The sequence below is a fragment of the Mycteria americana genome, chromosome 5, assembly GCF_035582795.1.
Source record: "Mycteria americana isolate JAX WOST 10 ecotype Jacksonville Zoo and Gardens chromosome 5, USCA_MyAme_1.0, whole genome shotgun sequence".
Taxonomy (NCBI): domain Eukaryota; kingdom Metazoa; phylum Chordata; class Aves; order Ciconiiformes; family Ciconiidae; genus Mycteria; species Mycteria americana.
This window is the reverse complement of record NC_134369.1, coordinates 31,517,164-31,534,679: the sequence shown is the minus strand read 5'-3', so window position 1 is coordinate 31,534,679 and position 17,516 is coordinate 31,517,164. Positions and strand designations below refer to the sequence as shown.

Here is a 17,516-nt window from a genome sequence, read left to right as displayed (position 1 = left end):
TATTCAGTAAATAAGTATTGAAGGATTCCTAATTATTTGTTTACATGGTAGGTAAGAGCTGCTTCATAAGTTGATTTTCTTTTTATACACAGTTCATAGTATCAATCTGCACACAATTACATGATGTTTCTTTAAAGCTACTGTTAAAAAAGGAAGAGAAAGTTAAATAAGAACTAGATTAAAGTTTCATTAAGAATCCAACAAGAAAGTATCAAACACAGGTTTAAACATAACCAGTGTATGATTTCAGAAAAACAGTAATGCTCTGACACAATAAGAGCATCAGCATTTTCCCTCTTCAGGGTCCCCCAGAAACATTCCTATCCAGTTCAGTGCTTAAGTTATTACATACGTACTGGCCTGAGTAGGAACAAACACGTGCTTGCACGCTTACCTGAACGAGGGCCTCTAACCTTTTAGACTTCTAATTCTCTTTTAATTTAGTTCTTAGCGCCATGTATTCAGTTGTATCTTGTTTGGAAAAGTTCTTTGTTAAATGTCACTTATATTTACACTTTGATTTTTTTTTTTAACACCTGAGTGATAATTTAGCTGTCACCTTGTGTCCAGTCAAATATTCCATAAAGCCATATAATTCTTGTGCTAGTGTTGCACTCCACTTGTACCAGTTTATATATGAAAAATGTGCATCAGCTACCTCTCATACATTACCTCCTGACCTTTCCACTACGTCCTTACTGTGTCCTTCCCCTTCCACACAAAGTGATTTTTTTTTTTTTTTTTACATTTTTTGTTTGTTTATAGAAGCCCCGTTTAAATGGTTCACAAAGCAAGAAACAAAGTGAGCTGGAGCCCAGTGAAGACACGATGACTTAACAAATATGTAATATTGGAGGCTTGAAGAAGAAATTAAAGCCCAACCAATGAGCACCCCAGGGCCATCCCAGAAAAAGCTACTCCCCTCAGTTACCGCTGGAGACTCCGGATGTGCTATAGATGACAAGTCCCACATCAAAACTTGTGTACCTCATCAGTTAAGTGTAAGTAAAAAAGGGAACATGAAGTTAAACAGCTATATCAGCCAAGCCGTTTTAGTAAGAAGAATCACATTTAATGAGTTTCTTTCTTGCAATTTCAGATGCTCAAGTACAGCTGGTAGAAATTCAAAACAGCCGTAAAGAACTGTGACAGACGGATACAAATAGTACTGCAGCTTAAAAATGATAAAAAACACCTGAAAAAAAGTCACACAACCCTCCCAAAAAAATTTACACTTTGAACCTAAGCCAGTTTTTGAAGATTCCCTTCTCCAAAGCTAGGATGAAGGAGGAAGAAGAGGAGGAAGAAAGTGCAGATGACCTTCCAGCCACAAAGGTCTTGCGCCAATGTTTATTCACCGTGCCTGTGGTGGTATGTAAGGGGAGATCACCAAGTGCTGATTCTGCGATCACCAAGAGATTCCTATGGAAATCCAGACCTCAGGCTAATACTGAACACAGAGTGGACCAACGAGCTGCATCAACAAAATAAAAACAAAACTCAAACTAAAAGAAATGGGAAACCCCAAATAGCACAGATCCACATTTGTGAGGGGGGCAGGAAGAAAGGGCAAGAAGGGAGGTCTATACAGTAAATAGTTGAATGGTTTATGTTACAGATGACTGGCAGTTTTAAAGAGTCTCTTCCCAGCTCCATTGCTGCTCCAACCCAGAAGGAGAACTGAAAAGGGAGGAAGAAAAGGTAGGACATCGTCATGGAGCATGCAGGATCAGAAGCAGCAGAGTGGGCATGCTCAAATAAGCCCCCGCCTCTTTTTGTAGTCCTCCAAGTTCAATGATCGCCGAGGGGCACCATCTTTTGCTGGTGGAGCCTTGGAGGTGATGGCCAGTGCCTTAGATTCTGTTGGGGATAAGAAAAGAGTGAGGACCGAAATACATGAAAATGACAGATTTTTACTTGTTGCTTTTGCTGACAACTTCACCACAAAATCACGTTTGGCTTCTCTAGTATACATTAGGTTAGAACTTCAGGCAATAATGCAAGCAGTATCCGATAGCTTATCTTCATAGATAAAGCATGTGCAATTTTGACTGTTAGTTAATCCAGCTTTCTGCCGATAACTTTCATTTCTTCTTTAGAAAACTACTCTGTAGCACACTGAAATCACAATAAAAACAGAGCCTTCAGGCTCAGTTCTGGGCTCTTTGATAAATCATTATCCCATGAGAACAGCACGCACAAAGAGACAGATAATAAGTGGACAGAAGTCAAGCTTCCTATCCACGTCTACAACACACATTTTAACCAATCCCCAGGTTCTTCTGTTAAGAAAGTAAACTGCACAAAGCAAGATGCCAAAATGGTGGTGTCTGAGGAAAAAAAAAAACCAAGAGAGCCATACTTAAACCTCTACCTATACTGTGTGTCTCTTTTCAGTCCCCTTCCTGGTTTTCAGTGTCCTTTAGTGCCTAACCTTCATCTACTTGCTAGCTCTCTGAAGTTCATAACTCTCACCATCTGCTTCAGAAAGTCTCCCATTGTTGGCATCCTACCTCATTTTGTAGTCTTATGTCCAGAGTTCCAATCTTGACCTACTTTGGAAAGACCACCTCTCCTACTTTCCCTTCTTGACAAGGTTTTAAGTCTTTGTGCATTCTTACAGTACTTCCTAAATTGTTGTCCTCCAAGAAACTTCAGCTCTAATCCTTCTAGTAACGGAAGAAAAAATAAGCCTCCCAAGTCAAATTGCACTGGTATACTCCCATGCTTTCCCTCCATTGGAAAACAGCTTGATAGGATGAGAGGAAATGGCCTCAAGTTGTGCCAGGGGAGGTTTAGATTGGATTTATTTGGAAAAATTTCTTCACCAAAAGGGTTATCAAGCGTTGGAACAGGCTGCCCAGAGAAATCGTTGAGTCACCATCCCTGGAGGCATTTAAAAGACATGTAGACGTGGCACTTAGGGACATGGTTTAGTGGTGGACTTGGCAGTGCTAGGTTAACGGTTGGACTTGATGATCTTAAGGGTCTTTTCCAACCTAAATGATTCTATGATTTTATGACACTAAACTGTTCTTGCCACACATCTCAGGCTCTCAAAGTCAAGATCACAAAGAGGAAGGGTCAGCAAGTTTGTGTCTATAAGCATACCTTCAATCCCTGCCCAGTGTTTTGGTTCCCCTAAAATTTTGCTTCAATGCCATCTGCAATACCACAGTTAGGGAACAGCAATCTGGTAAAGCAGCAGGTTCAAAATCACATAAAACTACTTTATCCACCTAGCATGTACACAGATTATGGAATAGAACATCACAGACACCCAAAATTTATCTGTCCTCAAAAGAGATTAGACAAATTAACCAAGTAAGTATCAAGGTAGATATCAAGGCTTATTAAATACAACACTTTTGTCTGTTCCCCAAAGATTATGCATGTCATAGATACTGTAGACTGGAAGAGTACATCAAAAAACACTCGTTACCTCCTTTTCTGCCTAGGCATTTGGAGCAAGGATATGGGGATGTACAGGCTTTCAGTCTAACACAATACAGTTGTTCTTGTTTTCTCAGTGGATGTCACTAGCACTCATCCCCTTCTCCTCAGTTCAAGATATTTGCCAAGACAACAAACACAGAGTCCTTGCTCCCATTTTCAAAAGTCCACCAATGATTTTGAAAGAACTATTCTGGAAGACCATAATCCCCAAACTCAACTGCAACACCTACCTGAACTGGGAACCTGAAGATCAATCTTTACATCAAAGTCATGCACTTTGAAAAGATCTTCTGAGAGGTCACTAGCTGATTTGGAGTTCACATCTTTATCCTTCCCTTGACCCTGAAATAAAAACTACAGGTAAATCTCCAACCTTATCTGTCCAGATAAACAGAGATAAAAATGCTTTTTCCCCACTTCTGTCACAAACATACTTAGTTTAGCTTTCATACTGCTAGAGAAACTTAATTTTCTTTCCCCAAGAAAGAAAAAGCTGCTTCTTTTCTATGATAATGCTCTACAGGATACCTATTTCTAGAAGCATGCACATCTACTATTAGTCATAAGCTTCTAAAAGCAAAACGGTGACAGTGGGAGTAAATTAAAAGACAGAAATGGAAACTTGCCTTACTCATGTCCTTTGGAGCATCTGGTAATACACCAGACCCATATTTTGCATTTAGCTGGGCAAGGATGGCAGCTTGGACAGCAGGATCTCTGGACTGCGGGGGCGGGAGGGGAAGAAAAAAAAAAAAAAAAAAAATCACTGTATTTAAATTGGTGAAAACTATACTGCCATTTTGTTAAAACTGTACTCATATCCATGAATCTGAAACCATAACAGGCTGTAGATCAGTTAGCCCAATCTTCAGGATCTCGGAGACAACTGAAATCATCCTGATACCTGTGTAACGTATCTGACAGTAACAAACTAAGAGTTATCCTTCAGAAACTCCTTCTTTGAGAAAATGAGAAATACATTTCCTGTTGATATGGTTTGCTCCCGTGACTAGTCTTAACACTATTGTTAGATGTATTTGCTTTCAGCTTACAGTTCTGGCTGAAACACTCTACTAGAGAGAAGAAATCTTTGGAAGACTATTTTCTTTACATAATAGTTGTCTACCATAATAGAGCTACTCAGTTATGATTCTTTTCTAATAAATAATTATTTCTGAAATAGTTATTTAATTCAAGCTCTGCAATAAAGTTCCTTTTCTAATCCCTTGACAGTTTGTGAAGACTGACGAGAGCCAACCTGACCAGTTTTTTTTAAGTATTAATACCAGAACCATATACTATTCCAGAACAGGCCTCAAAGCCAGATTGCTTAGAAGTAGGAGGTGATCACCTTGCTGTCTATCACTTATATAGCTAGGGACTGCAGTAGCAGCGTTTGCCACAGTATCACGGCGGACGTTTGTGTTAAACTACTTTATCCATCACAGGCCCAAAATGTCTGGTCTCCTCTCTCCTTTCACAGATCTTTCAGGAAAGTTTCAACTAATTAGAAGTGAAACTCACACCTAAAGCAAATTGTCTTCCCAGAGCTAACTAAATCTGCATAATTCTACATAGAAGAACTCACTACAGAAGCCTGAACCACAGTTGCTTCTCCATGTACGTACCCACATCACTTATGTCCTTCACACTTTGCATTAAAAAAAAAAAAAATATTGTTTTTTCCTTCTTTTGGGATAGTGAGACTAGGGTCTCACTCATCCTGGCATCTGGAGCGTTAATAGCATATGGCACAGTTGGGAATGAATACAAACAACATTTTCCTTCCTACTCTCTGCATTACATTGATTTCTGTTTCTCTGCAAATTGCCTCAATTGAACATCAAGTATTACACTCACATTAGACACTATTGTGGGCTTGCACTGCCGCCTAGTAAAGGGATCCATTTGTTGGTTTTTCATGCTGTGACTTTCAGCCTAAAGAAGAAAAAGGACATGGTTTTGCAGAGTTAGCTACCTGCAGCCTTGTAAATCCTCCCACAGCACCCCATCCATGCAAGCACTCATCAACTATATATAATATCCAGATCAGAGGAAAACCAGCAACAGCATTACAGATTAGAAAGATTTTGTCACATCCACAGTCCTACGCTTCAGAGCAAAACTGTCCTTATTGAACATAACACAGAATATAGGTGCACAACTCTCAGGATAGTTAAGCCTTAACCATTTGTTAACAAGCTTAACTTTTCCTTAATAGAAGTGTCACTGCAGAGAATCGAATATTTCCTTTACTGTTTTATTCTCTGAAGTCTCCTTTTCGATTTCTTTCCCATACAAAATGCACTGTCACTATTACAGTCAGTAATCTGCTGATAATTGAGTTGATCAAAAGGATGAAGCAATCTGCTTTAAAATCATGTCATTTGCCCATATGAAAGACTTATAGATCATTAAAAAAAATTGAGTAACTTCACCATGCAATTATACCCCTTCGCATCATTTCATCTCTACTGGTACAGAAGTATTAATTCAGCACTATTTACCACAAGAGCCTTCTCAGACTCAACGATATTCCACTCTCTATTTCTCTGGTTGATGTAACTGCAGAAAGGAAAAAAAAGAGGGTGGGGGAAAGAAAAAGGAAGTGACTGTCATTTGTCAATCCCTACACAACAAAACACCTGACAGCATTCTTGCAGCTTCATCCTGATCACAAATTACTCTTATTGCAACACAACTGCTACCTGGGATATGTGGAAGAGAGTTAACATTTTTGACAGTTTTAACTGAATGACAGATACAAGGAAGTGAAGATAGGCAAACACTATTAGAGCCATCATGATACACATTTCATCAATATATTGTACAGGAAAGAAGAGACAAAATCTTGCAATTAATTCACTACTGCATTAGTTTCTCTTCTCTGATATTTTGATTTATACTATTTCAGGAAGAAAATTCCCAGTATCTGCTTCTTACCTGATTGCAGAAATGTTTTTTGTTCGCTGACGATCCAGGGCCTCTGCTCTCTCTTCAAGTTCATTAAGCTGATCTTGAATCTGTTTGGCCTTGTCTTGGTCCCCCAAGTCCTCAGCCATAGCCTTCAACCAAACAATAACTCATTAGGCACTACTCTCTACCACAGAGCTAGTCGGAGAAACAAGGGATAGACCCATGAATCACCCAGCTAACCCTATTCCAGTTGCAAATATTCTACTTTGCACGGTAAGAATACAAGAAGGTGCTAAACTCTCCTTACAGCTCAAGGCAAAACAGGACTTCTTACTCTGAAGAACTCTGAAAACCTTTGAAACCCCTTAAATTAAGGAAGACATAGGAACACTAGTCCCAGTATGAGGAGGCAAGTCAGTTAGATGATTTAAGTTACAGGTTTGATTAAATTTGAAATATCACTATTTACCAGCTCAGGAAAAGAATGATTATTTCTGCAACTGTCAGTTGCCACTTATTTCAGGGAGTTGCAGAGTCCCCTACCACACCACCAGACCAACAACAGTCGCTTATTATGCCACCTGGTGACAACAAAAAGCAATTGCACTCTTCCGCAATGGAAAACTAACAATTTACATATTCGTGCACAGTAAAACGATGACCAAACAATACAGTTAAGCCAAAGAATGTAGAACTAAAGATTAATACAAACTCTTTGTTTTTACTGTATATGAAGCACGAATGTCTTGAAAAAGGACTGCACAAATAAAAACAAACAAAACATGTTATGGCTATCTTTATCTTCAGAGATACTTAAGACTGCTTGTTTACTTGACTTCTTGGCTTTGGCTTCTCAGCACTGTTAGGTCTATTCGTTCCAGGAGGTCTACATGTAAAACAGTTCAGTGGCAAGTAAATCTTTCAGCAACGTATTCTTTTCAATAGAAATTACTGGCCATAAAGTGACAATTCAGTCGCCCCTTAGTAAAAGACAGTTTAACATGACTTTCATTTTTCCTATTTTAAAAAGTATAGGAAACCAACTTTCAAATTTTATTATGGGGTACCCTGGAGGGGGAAAAAAAAGGAAAAAGAAGAAGAGTTTCTGAAGCAGAACAGCGTAAGACCTTCTTGTTTAAAGGACACAAAAAGAGACAGCTACAATTGTTGGCAATTGCCCTTAGAAAAAGAATGCAATGGCTTTAACTGGGTTCTAGTGTTCTGAACCCAGCAATGAACTTGACATCCACCTTTTAGCTGCATAGTTAAAGTCGAGCTTACTGCTGACTACTGCCAAAATCCAGATGAGCTCCAGTTCTTCAAAATTAAAGACTTTATTAAGCTTGCAGGCATCATCTCATCTCTCACCTTCTCCTTTAACAGCTGAGTTTTCTTCATAGCATAATTTGGAGGTGCTTTTCTGAACCTTTCCTTCTCTTTCACAATCTGTAAGATGCAGAGGAAACAGCAAGAATATGCAAATATGAAATGTCTCTTTCAATACTTGGACACTAGAAGCAACAGATCAATATCACCTAAGAAATGTACTTACTGCCACAGAATTTTACTCATGCTCTCTCTCTGCTGCATTTTTTAATTTGTGACTTGGTAATGAGTTACAGCTCCATTCCCCTCACTTACGACCTACAAAAATCTGATGCTAATCACATTTGGTCAGTATTAAGCAAGGATTAAACTACAGAAACTGTGATAAATGCATCTATCATGATGCTGTTAGCTTTTCAGAACTTGAGAACTAAGTTGCCATACTCAAATTAGGATTTCAGAGCTCTGTAACACAAGTTTAAGAGAAGGTAAAAGGGCATAAAGAATGAAGTAAAACAGGAGTGAGCACCAAACAGCAGCTGGATCACCAAGCTACTCTATCCAGTTATGCAACTTCATTTTGAGCCTTCTATTTTCTTCTTAGGAAGCAAATACCATGATCATTTTGCTTTGTAACAGCTAGTGTTCTACTCCATGAGTTTCTATCACCTTTAAGCACTGCAACAGCCTCACTACAACACACTGTTTACCTCCTCAATGTCCTGGTCATTAAACTTGTAGTTGAGGGCTTCTTTGATGGACACTTCCTTCTTGTTTATCTCATCTAGTGTGGGTAGCTGCATCCCAGCAGAGAACATCTGAACACAAGAGACAAAGAGGTTACTTTCCATTTACTTTCCATCCTTAGCAGAAGGCCACTAAGAAGAAACTAAGGTCTGGCAAACTTACCGCTTCCTTCCACTTCATAAACTCACTTTCAGTAAATTCCTGATTCGAGACAAACTCCAAACGAAACACACGTGAATCACTGCCATGCCTGCAACAAGAAAGAGTAACGACACCCTCTCTGATGGTACAGAGCTGTGATCTTGAATCTATAGGTGTAAACTGATTCAAGAAGCCAAAACCACTTAAGGCTACTCTTGTGGCTCTCATGCTATCTATTTCTAACTTCAGTCAGGTCAGCCACAGTTCAGGAGCCTACATCAGATATTAGTAGTAATGCAAAGTAATACTAGACAGTGAGTCTGCAGGAAACAGGTGCTCATTTGGTGCAGTAAAACCCTCAGGAGGAAACAGAAACAGACCTCTCACACTTAAATCTTACGTACCCTATTTGGTGACCTATGGGATGATCTTCAGAAACACAAACCTCCTTCATGTTTGGACCAGTAGAAGTAACCTTTAAGCGGTACTGAATTATACAATGCTGGAGCCAACCCCTATCTAATTTTTCATTCCTTGGCCCGTCAAAGCCAGAAATCCCTAAACATTTTATGCACTACCAGCACTACTATACTGCTACTAACCAATACTAAAATTAGTTGCCATGGTGTAAATTTCACTCAAAGCATGGAGCTCTCTCCTGAGGTAGCCTAAGAAGTTATTGAATGTCACAATGGATTTAGATAAGACTTTTTTTTGTACTCCACACTTGTACCCACCGGCATTCTCCACATGCCTTCCTGTTTCTCCTGAATGGTTAATGTCTTCTTGTCCTATCTCACCATGAGGTTTTGTATTGTAACTGCTAATCCTCACCTCATGATCCTTATAAGGGCCCTAAGGACAACTGAGAAATCTAATGCTACATTCAGCTTCTTCCCTCGAAAGTACCATTTTATGTTGTAACACGTATGCCAGACCCAATCACGTATGCCTTTAAATTATAAATATTTCTAACATAACAACAGTGGAGAAAAGATATAAAAGAGTATAGCAAAGCTCAAGAGGCATATACAAACAATCATGGGTTACTAGCGCAAATGAATTGCTCAAATGTCAAGACAATCACCAGTCCCCGCATGAGATTTTTTTTCTTTTTTTTTAATAATTTCCATTATGCCCAAGGAGGGGTGGGGGGGTGGAGAAAACCAAACAAACCCAACCCCAACATTCTAGCAGTAAGCGGCATGGCAAGGCCCAGTCTGCTTTTTACCTCTCATCTCTAAATCACACACAGAACTTTATTTGCTATGAAAAGGACACTGATTCATGAACTGATGTGGATTACTTTGGTATCTTACCGCAACTGTAGTCCTTTGTTTGTCCGGGTACCACCAAGCTGGTAAACCTTTGCAGTCTCTACCACACCAGTTATTTCAGCAACCTATATCACAGAGTAAAATCCACAAGAGGAAGGATGCAAGAGGGGTTTTGTTGTGTTCCTGGAATATATCTGGCATATTCAAGCCTTTTCACTAGAGATCAAAAACCGTAATCTAACAATTCTAACTAGATCAAGGAAAGCAAGCCTCTTCACTATACATTATGAGGTACTGAATTAGTTGCTTCATGCATCATTTTTGAGTTGACAAATTATACCATCTGAATGCTTGGTGCAGTTTTTCTATCTTCTCAGTTTGGCCTTCCTGACCAAATGATGTACACTTTTCTACTTTTTCTATTTCCTTTTCAATTAATGCTGGTTTGGGTTAACATATGTCCCAAATGAAATACACCAGTGCTGCTCACATACTAAACACAGCCCCTCTGGAGACCTTTTTAATGCAATTTTAGAGAATATTATTGCATCCTATAATTGTGCAGTTATAGCAATGAAACAAAAAACCGAAACTGTGTTCTCAATCACCTTCTCTTCTGAGGCACAGTGATATACTAGAAACACTTTGTAAAAAAAGAACCGAGACCACGCAATAACTTGGGAACATTCCCAGAAATAAGGAGTAAATGTTACTCATCCTTACTTGGTCAAAGCAGAGTCCTAAACTCTAGTGTGCAACACAAACGATGAGACAAGACAGCATGAACCAAAGCTGGAAGAACAGGCTTTGTTAGTGCTCCCTCTCTCTCACTAAGTATATCTCTTCACCTAGCTGGTCCCATAGATTTATTTATTTTTAAACCAGTCTCCTCCACTTCTTTGGCAGCAATTACTTTTTCTGGTTATAAGCAATCTTTTTATATTAATCACTCAGTCACAGGTACCTGAGAATTACTAAGCTGCAAATATTATATTACAGCACTATAAAAAGAACTAAATCCCTCGGAACTAAACTCACCCGATAAACAGGTTTGCTGTTGTGATTTCCAATGCCAATACGGACAAAGCAGCCAGTGACTGTCTTGGCAAAGAAGGGCATATGACACCAGCGTTCCAGCTTGTGTCGTGATAACCGTACTCTGTTCAGTTCTTCAGGCAAGGACACTGGCTGGGACTTAGGAGGAATTTCTTCTTTCCTGATTTGGGAAAGGTAAAAAGGAATAAAGAAAAAAAAGTAGAGATATAATCACCAAAAAGGGGTCCTGAGCAAGGTGCAGCATGAGTGCTAACTATTTAAATTACTAGTAAACGGAATGATTCATCACGCACTAGTTGACTGTAGATATGTGAATTTAGCATTCATGAGAAAGGCTTAATGCAAAGTCCCGGACTTGCTACCCACTGCCCCTGCTACCAGAAGCAGAAAGACTCACACACCAAGGCAGTTTATAGGCCAATGCTTTAAGATAAGCCAGCACATCTCTTTCCCCTGCTAGTATGCCAGGGTTCTGCAGCTGCTAAACTGTAGGACTAAACAAATCCGTAAACAACAGTGTAAATGGGGCTAGAGGTAACAGCAGGGAACTGAAATTGCAAACCCATCGAAGGTAAGTCAGTCCCATGCACCATGATATAGAAGCCAAGGACTCAAATCTGAGCAATGCAAGTGTGCCCAGAGGCAAAACCACTTTAGAGACACTGAACTGCCCCCAAACAATCCTCTAAAACAGCATGTGTCTACATAAAGTGGATTTCTGGTTTTGAACACACACTTACAAGTAATCATAGTCCAATGTTTACTACTTACTCTTCTTCTTCATCAGAGGATGAGGATCTGGATGAGCGATCACTTTTCTCACTAGACTTATCATCCTCCTCCTCCTCTTCATCATCAGAGTATACTTCACTAGTTTTTAATGGCTGTTTTTTTGCAAGCAATTCAGCTGGGAGAAGGAGAGAGAACAAGGAAAAACAAGCTGTAAATTTTTTATTAAAGCTTCCTTTTAGAGCTGAAACTTTATTGGTTTTTTTTTTAAAAAAAAGAGGCAGATAGCTGTTAATTTTACACTGGATACAAGTGCCACATGTTCAAATCCACTAATAAGCTAAGCACTCCATTTTATATATTCAAAGAAAGAAATCAAAGTATTGAAAAGAATCTTAAATCTCAGTTGTACTTATCTTCAGTCTCCCAACTTGACTGCACATACCAATAACAAGATGGGCATAACAACTGGATATACAAGATAAAACTATTATGATGAGATAACTCATTGTTATTTTGCAAGGGGGGGGGGGGGGGGAAATCTCATGTTTGGAGAGGAGCTGTATTGGGTTTGCGTGGCAAGGTTTTGCTAGCGGGGGGGGGGGGGGGGGGGGGGCTACAGGGGTGGCTTCTGTGAGAAGCTGCTAGCAGCTTCCCCTATGCCAGATAGAGCCAATGCCAGCCGGCTCCAAGACAGACCTGCTGCTGGCCAAGGCTGAGCCAATCAGCGATGGTGGTAGCGCCTCTGCGATAACATATTTAAGAAAGGAAAAAAAAACCTGTGCAACTGTAGCAGAAGAGAGGAGTGAGAATATGTGAAAGGAACAACTCTGCAGACACCAAGGTCAGTGAAGAAGGAGGGGGAGGAGGTGCTCCAGGCGCCGGAGCAGAGATTCCCCTGTAGCCCATGCTGAAGACCATGCTGCGGCAGGCTGCTCCCCTACAGCCCACGAAGGTCCACAGTGGAGCAGATATCCACCTGCAGCCCATGAAGGGCCCCACACCAAAGCAGATGGATGCCTGAAGGAGGCTGTGACCCCGTGGGAAGCCCATGCTGGAGCAGGCTCCTGGCAGGACCTGTGGACCCATGGAGAGAGGAGCCCACATTGGAGCAGGTTTGCTGGCAGGACTTGTGACCCCATGGCGGACCCATGCTGGAGCAGCCTGTTCCTGAAGGACTGCACCCTGTGGAAGGGACCCATGCTGGGGCAGTTTGTGAAGAACTTTAGCCCATGCAAAGGACTCAGGTTGGAGAAGTTTGTGGAGAACTGTCTCCCATGGGAGGGACCCCATGCTGGAGCAGGGGAAAAGCGTGAGTAGTCTTCCCCCTGAGGAGGAAGGAGCAGCAGAAACAATGTGTGATGAACTGACCACAACCCCCATTCCCCATCCCCCCTGCGCTGCTGAGAGAACTTGGGAGTAAAGTTAAGCCTGGGAGGAAGGTGTTTTAAGATTTAGGTTATTGTTTTCTCATTATCCTACTCTGATTTTGATTGGTTATATATTAAACTAATTTCCCCAAGTCGAGTCTGTTTTGCCCATGACAGTAATTGTTGAGTGATCTCTCTGTCCTTATCTCAACCGTTGAGCCTTTCGTTATATTTTCTCTCCCCTGTCCAGCTGAGGAGGGGAGCGATAGAGTGGCTTTGGTGGGCACCTGGCATCTAGCCAGGGTCAACCCACCACAGGAGCACAATAAAACCCAGTAGAGTAACAAAAACGGTTGCATCAAAAGTCTGTGGCAAGATGGACAGACGATGTGCCAGTGACGAAACAAGCAAATGTAGACAAAGTAGCACAAGTACAATAAACACGGTTTGGGTGGTTCAGAGATTAAACAACAGAACTTAAGTGACCAATTCAAATACGTGAACTAAACATTACTAAGTGCCATTCAATGGATTACGATTAAAGTTTGCTCTGTTTTCAGACCATTCCAAGGAGGGGTGGGGGGAAGGAATAGCGCATCAGGGGTGCCAAACAATACCCTAGGTGGGCATGTTGGGCAAAAGACCAAGGAAAACACAGACACGGAATTCATTCACTCCAAGGCATAGGATTGTTGCATTAATTAGAAACAGGAAGCAGCACTTGCAGAAAGCTGTAATAATGCCTCAAAAATTGTAGCAATAGCAACACACTTTCATACCTGTTCTGTTCTTCCTTTTCTCTCTTTCTGCTTTTAGCTCCTCCATTGCCTGAGATTTCTTGTCTAGCTTCTCATCCCGCTTTGATCGCCGCTCTTTGTTATGTGACATGACCTAAAAACATGCACAGGAAGTCCCTCAACACCAAGTGCAATCCATAAATTGAAATGCATTAAAACAAAGATTGTTTGCACACTTTGAAAACTTTTCAAATAGAAATGACTAACAAACTCCATTTTGAAATCAGTTTTTTTCAAGTTCATTTTTACAGAGGCTAGGGAGAGCTAAATCAATCTGAAGCATATTTCTTTTTTCTATTTCGTATCAAAAATAATGAATATTTACACTGCAATATTTCTCCCACCAAGTTTTAGTCTCAAAACTCCTCCTTAAAGTTAAAAAAGGACTAGAGAAATAAAATGGAAGTAATTCTGCAACTAATAAGTAATAAGGAAAAGCTGGATGAATATTCTTCTCATTTGCTTCTCCTTCTGCAAGGCCAAAACAAGGCACTTGTCCTCATTCAGTAGCAAAGAGAAAAGTTATGTAAAAAAATACTTAAAGCAGAAACAAAGTTGTATGTAAAGTCTGCAATATGGATCCAAATCTCAAATGTTGTAAGTCTTCTAATATTTTTCGTTTCTAACAGGTCTATCTGGAATACCAGGTAGCACAGAAAGCAGCTTCTATAATAAGCATAAGAGCCAGTCATTTGAAGTAAGTCGAAGTAATTTCTGGAAGGCACTGTAAAAGAACTCTGCATAAGATCCTTATATATATACATATATGTATATTAGTCTACACATTATGGACTACATATATATGGACTATACAAGTATATATACAAACATACATATATGGAATTGAGAGGGGTAGGGAGATGAGATTCACTCCACTTAACATGTGCCTAAGGGAAAACTCATCTCACCTAATTTAAGTGTTAAACATCTATTTCACTAGAAAATAACATGGAGTGAATTACTAGCTGGAGATGCCCTCCTCCATTGCACAAAGACAGAAGTGACAACAAGTGCGAACAATCAACTAGTTCTTAGATGGCTAAAGTTAGGGAAGATGAATCCCATCCCATTCTGGGAGCCTATCTGCCCTGACTCTATAAACAATTAAAGGTGGCGTCTTAACCATTTGAAACTACAGCCAATTCAGCCACTTGAAACTACAGTTCAGTTACAGAGGCCTCACCCCAAAAACTGGTATTATCCTCTTTCTACTGGAGGTGGAAAAACTATAGAAGTACTTCTGTTCCTCCTAGCATTCAAGCTTTTCCTTCACACCTCTACCAGTAGAAACTAAGCATTCTTTCCATTGTATGTGCATGCAAAATCATTAAGACAACAGCTGAGCAGTTTCTGGCCTGCTGTCTCAAACTTTCACTTGCAAGAAAGACTGCATATGTAATGTTTCAGACTGCATGACAGAAGTTTGGCTGAAGGAACTGCAAAATGTTGCTTTCCTGTTCTCATATGGGAGGACTATCACAGCAACTCTAGATATAGCTGCAACTTTGCATTTTTCATTGAAAGGAGTTATCAGTGCACCCTTCAGCAGGCCAAAGACGTTAATTTCTTTAAATGAACTGGAAAGGCTAAAGATAGCTTGAGCATATAAATGAACTGAATTCTGACCTGCTTACCACACTGTTTGACATTAAGGGAAAACATTAGGGGCAGAGAGAGGCAGCGTCCTATCTCCTGTTGCCAAGGGAAAAGGGTTTGTTACTAAGCACAGTTTCATTTCCTACCTGGGATTCCTGGATCTGTGTGAGTTTTTTCTTCTCCTGCTCTTCCTCTTGCTTTTTCTTTTTCTCCTTCTTTTCTTTCTTTTTTGCTGTTTTTAGTTTCTTCTTGATTTCAAATCTAGTAGCAGATATTGAAACAAAAGGAATGTATGAAAGAATGCTCTCTCCCTGAGCGAGCACAGTACCGTTCAGATGCTCTCTCAGCTTAACTTGTCAGTAGGCTGTAAGGAACACTTCCACTTCTTGCTCCAGATGGATAACTCTCTAATGCTACCCTGTCCCCATCCCCTTCCCCAAGAAAAATAAGGTGAATAAAAGCTGAGCATAGAAAAGTGCAGGCTTACAGACAGCTAACCTAGAGGGCTGAGGAGACCACACAGTAATGGCTACTCCCCAGAAATCTGTCCTTAGTCCATCTTCGTCTTTGCCAGCGTAGTGACCATTGCATGCTGCCTCCAGTTCTAAAAACAACTGGCTATTTCACACCATTTGCATCTCAAGAGCTAAAAACTTGGTTGTTTAAGGCCACTATCCTGCTAACTTTTTCATGCTTAGACTCCACCTTTCTACTGGCACTGGTCTGTATAACAACATCTGCAAAGAAGTCACAGTGAGTCCTCCTTCAGCAGCTACATTCCAATCAGACTCAGGCAGTTTCTGCAGTCCAATTTAGGCACTTCCATTTCTACCTTCACGAAATATGTCACCCTGAAATCTTATTTTCAGCCACTGTATTCAGAAGAGTCGTGATTTCGCTGAAACTGTCCTGTGACCAAGATTCCACTGCACCATGGACTGACTGGTCATTGCTTTAGTGAAGTGTGCATATGGACAAACACAAGAAAAAAAAATTACTTAACTTCCAATAACTGAAATTCAAAACGTGTTATCCACATACGTATTACACAGTCCATTCTTCTTCAGTCCTTTATGCTTGGATTTTGTAGACAAGAAACTGAAGTGCCAGATGAGCTCGTAGCATCATGTTAAAGGAGCTTCATGCCTTTAACATGAAGCATAACACACAGGGCACAGGCATTGCATCACATGCAACGTCTGCTGTAATCCCAATGAACTCACAACACAATGTACATACAAAGAGCTAGACAGCATTTTGAAAGATTCAGCTTACTATAAAGTTCAATAACTACCCCACCACCACTACCCCCTTAGTTCTACCTGCCAACCCCTTTACATAGAACAGGACAGACTTGTTTAAGATTAAATCAGTAACTCAAGCTTAGATTGTTTAGCTTGTTCTTATCAAGTATTCTTCAGCATTCATTCTAAAAGAAAGACATTCAGTTACCATGGAACAGTGAATGAAGTTAAAAAATATGGTGTCCTTCTACCTGATCTAAATCCAATCTTTCACTCTTTTTGATCCCTTTGAGAAGAGCAACAAACTAGAGAAGACATTGAAAGTAGTATTAAAACCACAGACAGACAGGCAGTGATCTTAACTATGGCTTGGACAAATGGACAGTCTGACAGTAGCTTGTATTGACATGATTTACTCAACAGATGACAGTCCTCTAGCGAAATTTCTCAGCAAGTGAGAAAAGAGAGAAGTCACTGAAGAGGGAAGAAACTGGAAAAACTTGCCTCACACATCCTAAATCTTTTCTGTTAGACACGAGAAGAAAAACACCTTTACTACAAGGAAGCTGCCTGACAGGGCAATGTTACTCTAACAAACAAAACCACAACACCTAAGATAGAAATCCACAAACAATCCCTTGAAAATGACATATCCAACACCACTCCTCATTATTTCAGTATCTCTCTCTTCTATTAGGGCCTCAACCAGCTTAACACCCATACAGAGGGAACCCTAACACTGCTCTGTGCTTCATCATTGTTTTCTGAAAAATTCCAGAAGCTCATATACACCTTACACTTTGTTTGCCTTTTTCCAAAGTATCAACGTGTGACAGCTAATACAAAAAAGACAGAAGAGAA

General features: G+C 40.2%; 1 protein-coding gene across 1 annotated transcript in view; it reads right to left on the bottom strand.

Annotated features, from left to right (window-relative positions):
- Nucleotides 1–1,331: 1,331 nt before the first annotated feature.
- The window catches only part of RTF1 (RTF1 homolog, Paf1/RNA polymerase II complex component), a 30,225-nt gene continuing 14,040 nt past the window's right edge, over nt 1,332–17,516 (bottom strand). Inside the window, 14 exon segments of the mRNA XM_075502725.1 lie at nt 1,332–1,860; nt 3,687–3,798; nt 4,083–4,178; nt 5,317–5,394; nt 5,964–6,021; nt 6,400–6,521; nt 7,741–7,818; nt 8,409–8,516; nt 8,608–8,695; nt 9,906–9,988; nt 10,902–11,079; nt 11,691–11,826; nt 13,798–13,909; nt 15,558–15,672. Of these exon segments, the coding sequence (XP_075358840.1) occupies nt 1,754–1,860; nt 3,687–3,798; nt 4,083–4,178; nt 5,317–5,394; nt 5,964–6,021; nt 6,400–6,521; nt 7,741–7,818; nt 8,409–8,516; nt 8,608–8,695; nt 9,906–9,988; nt 10,902–11,079; nt 11,691–11,826; nt 13,798–13,909; nt 15,558–15,672 (1,471 nt within the window). The 3' untranslated portion in view covers nt 1,332–1,753.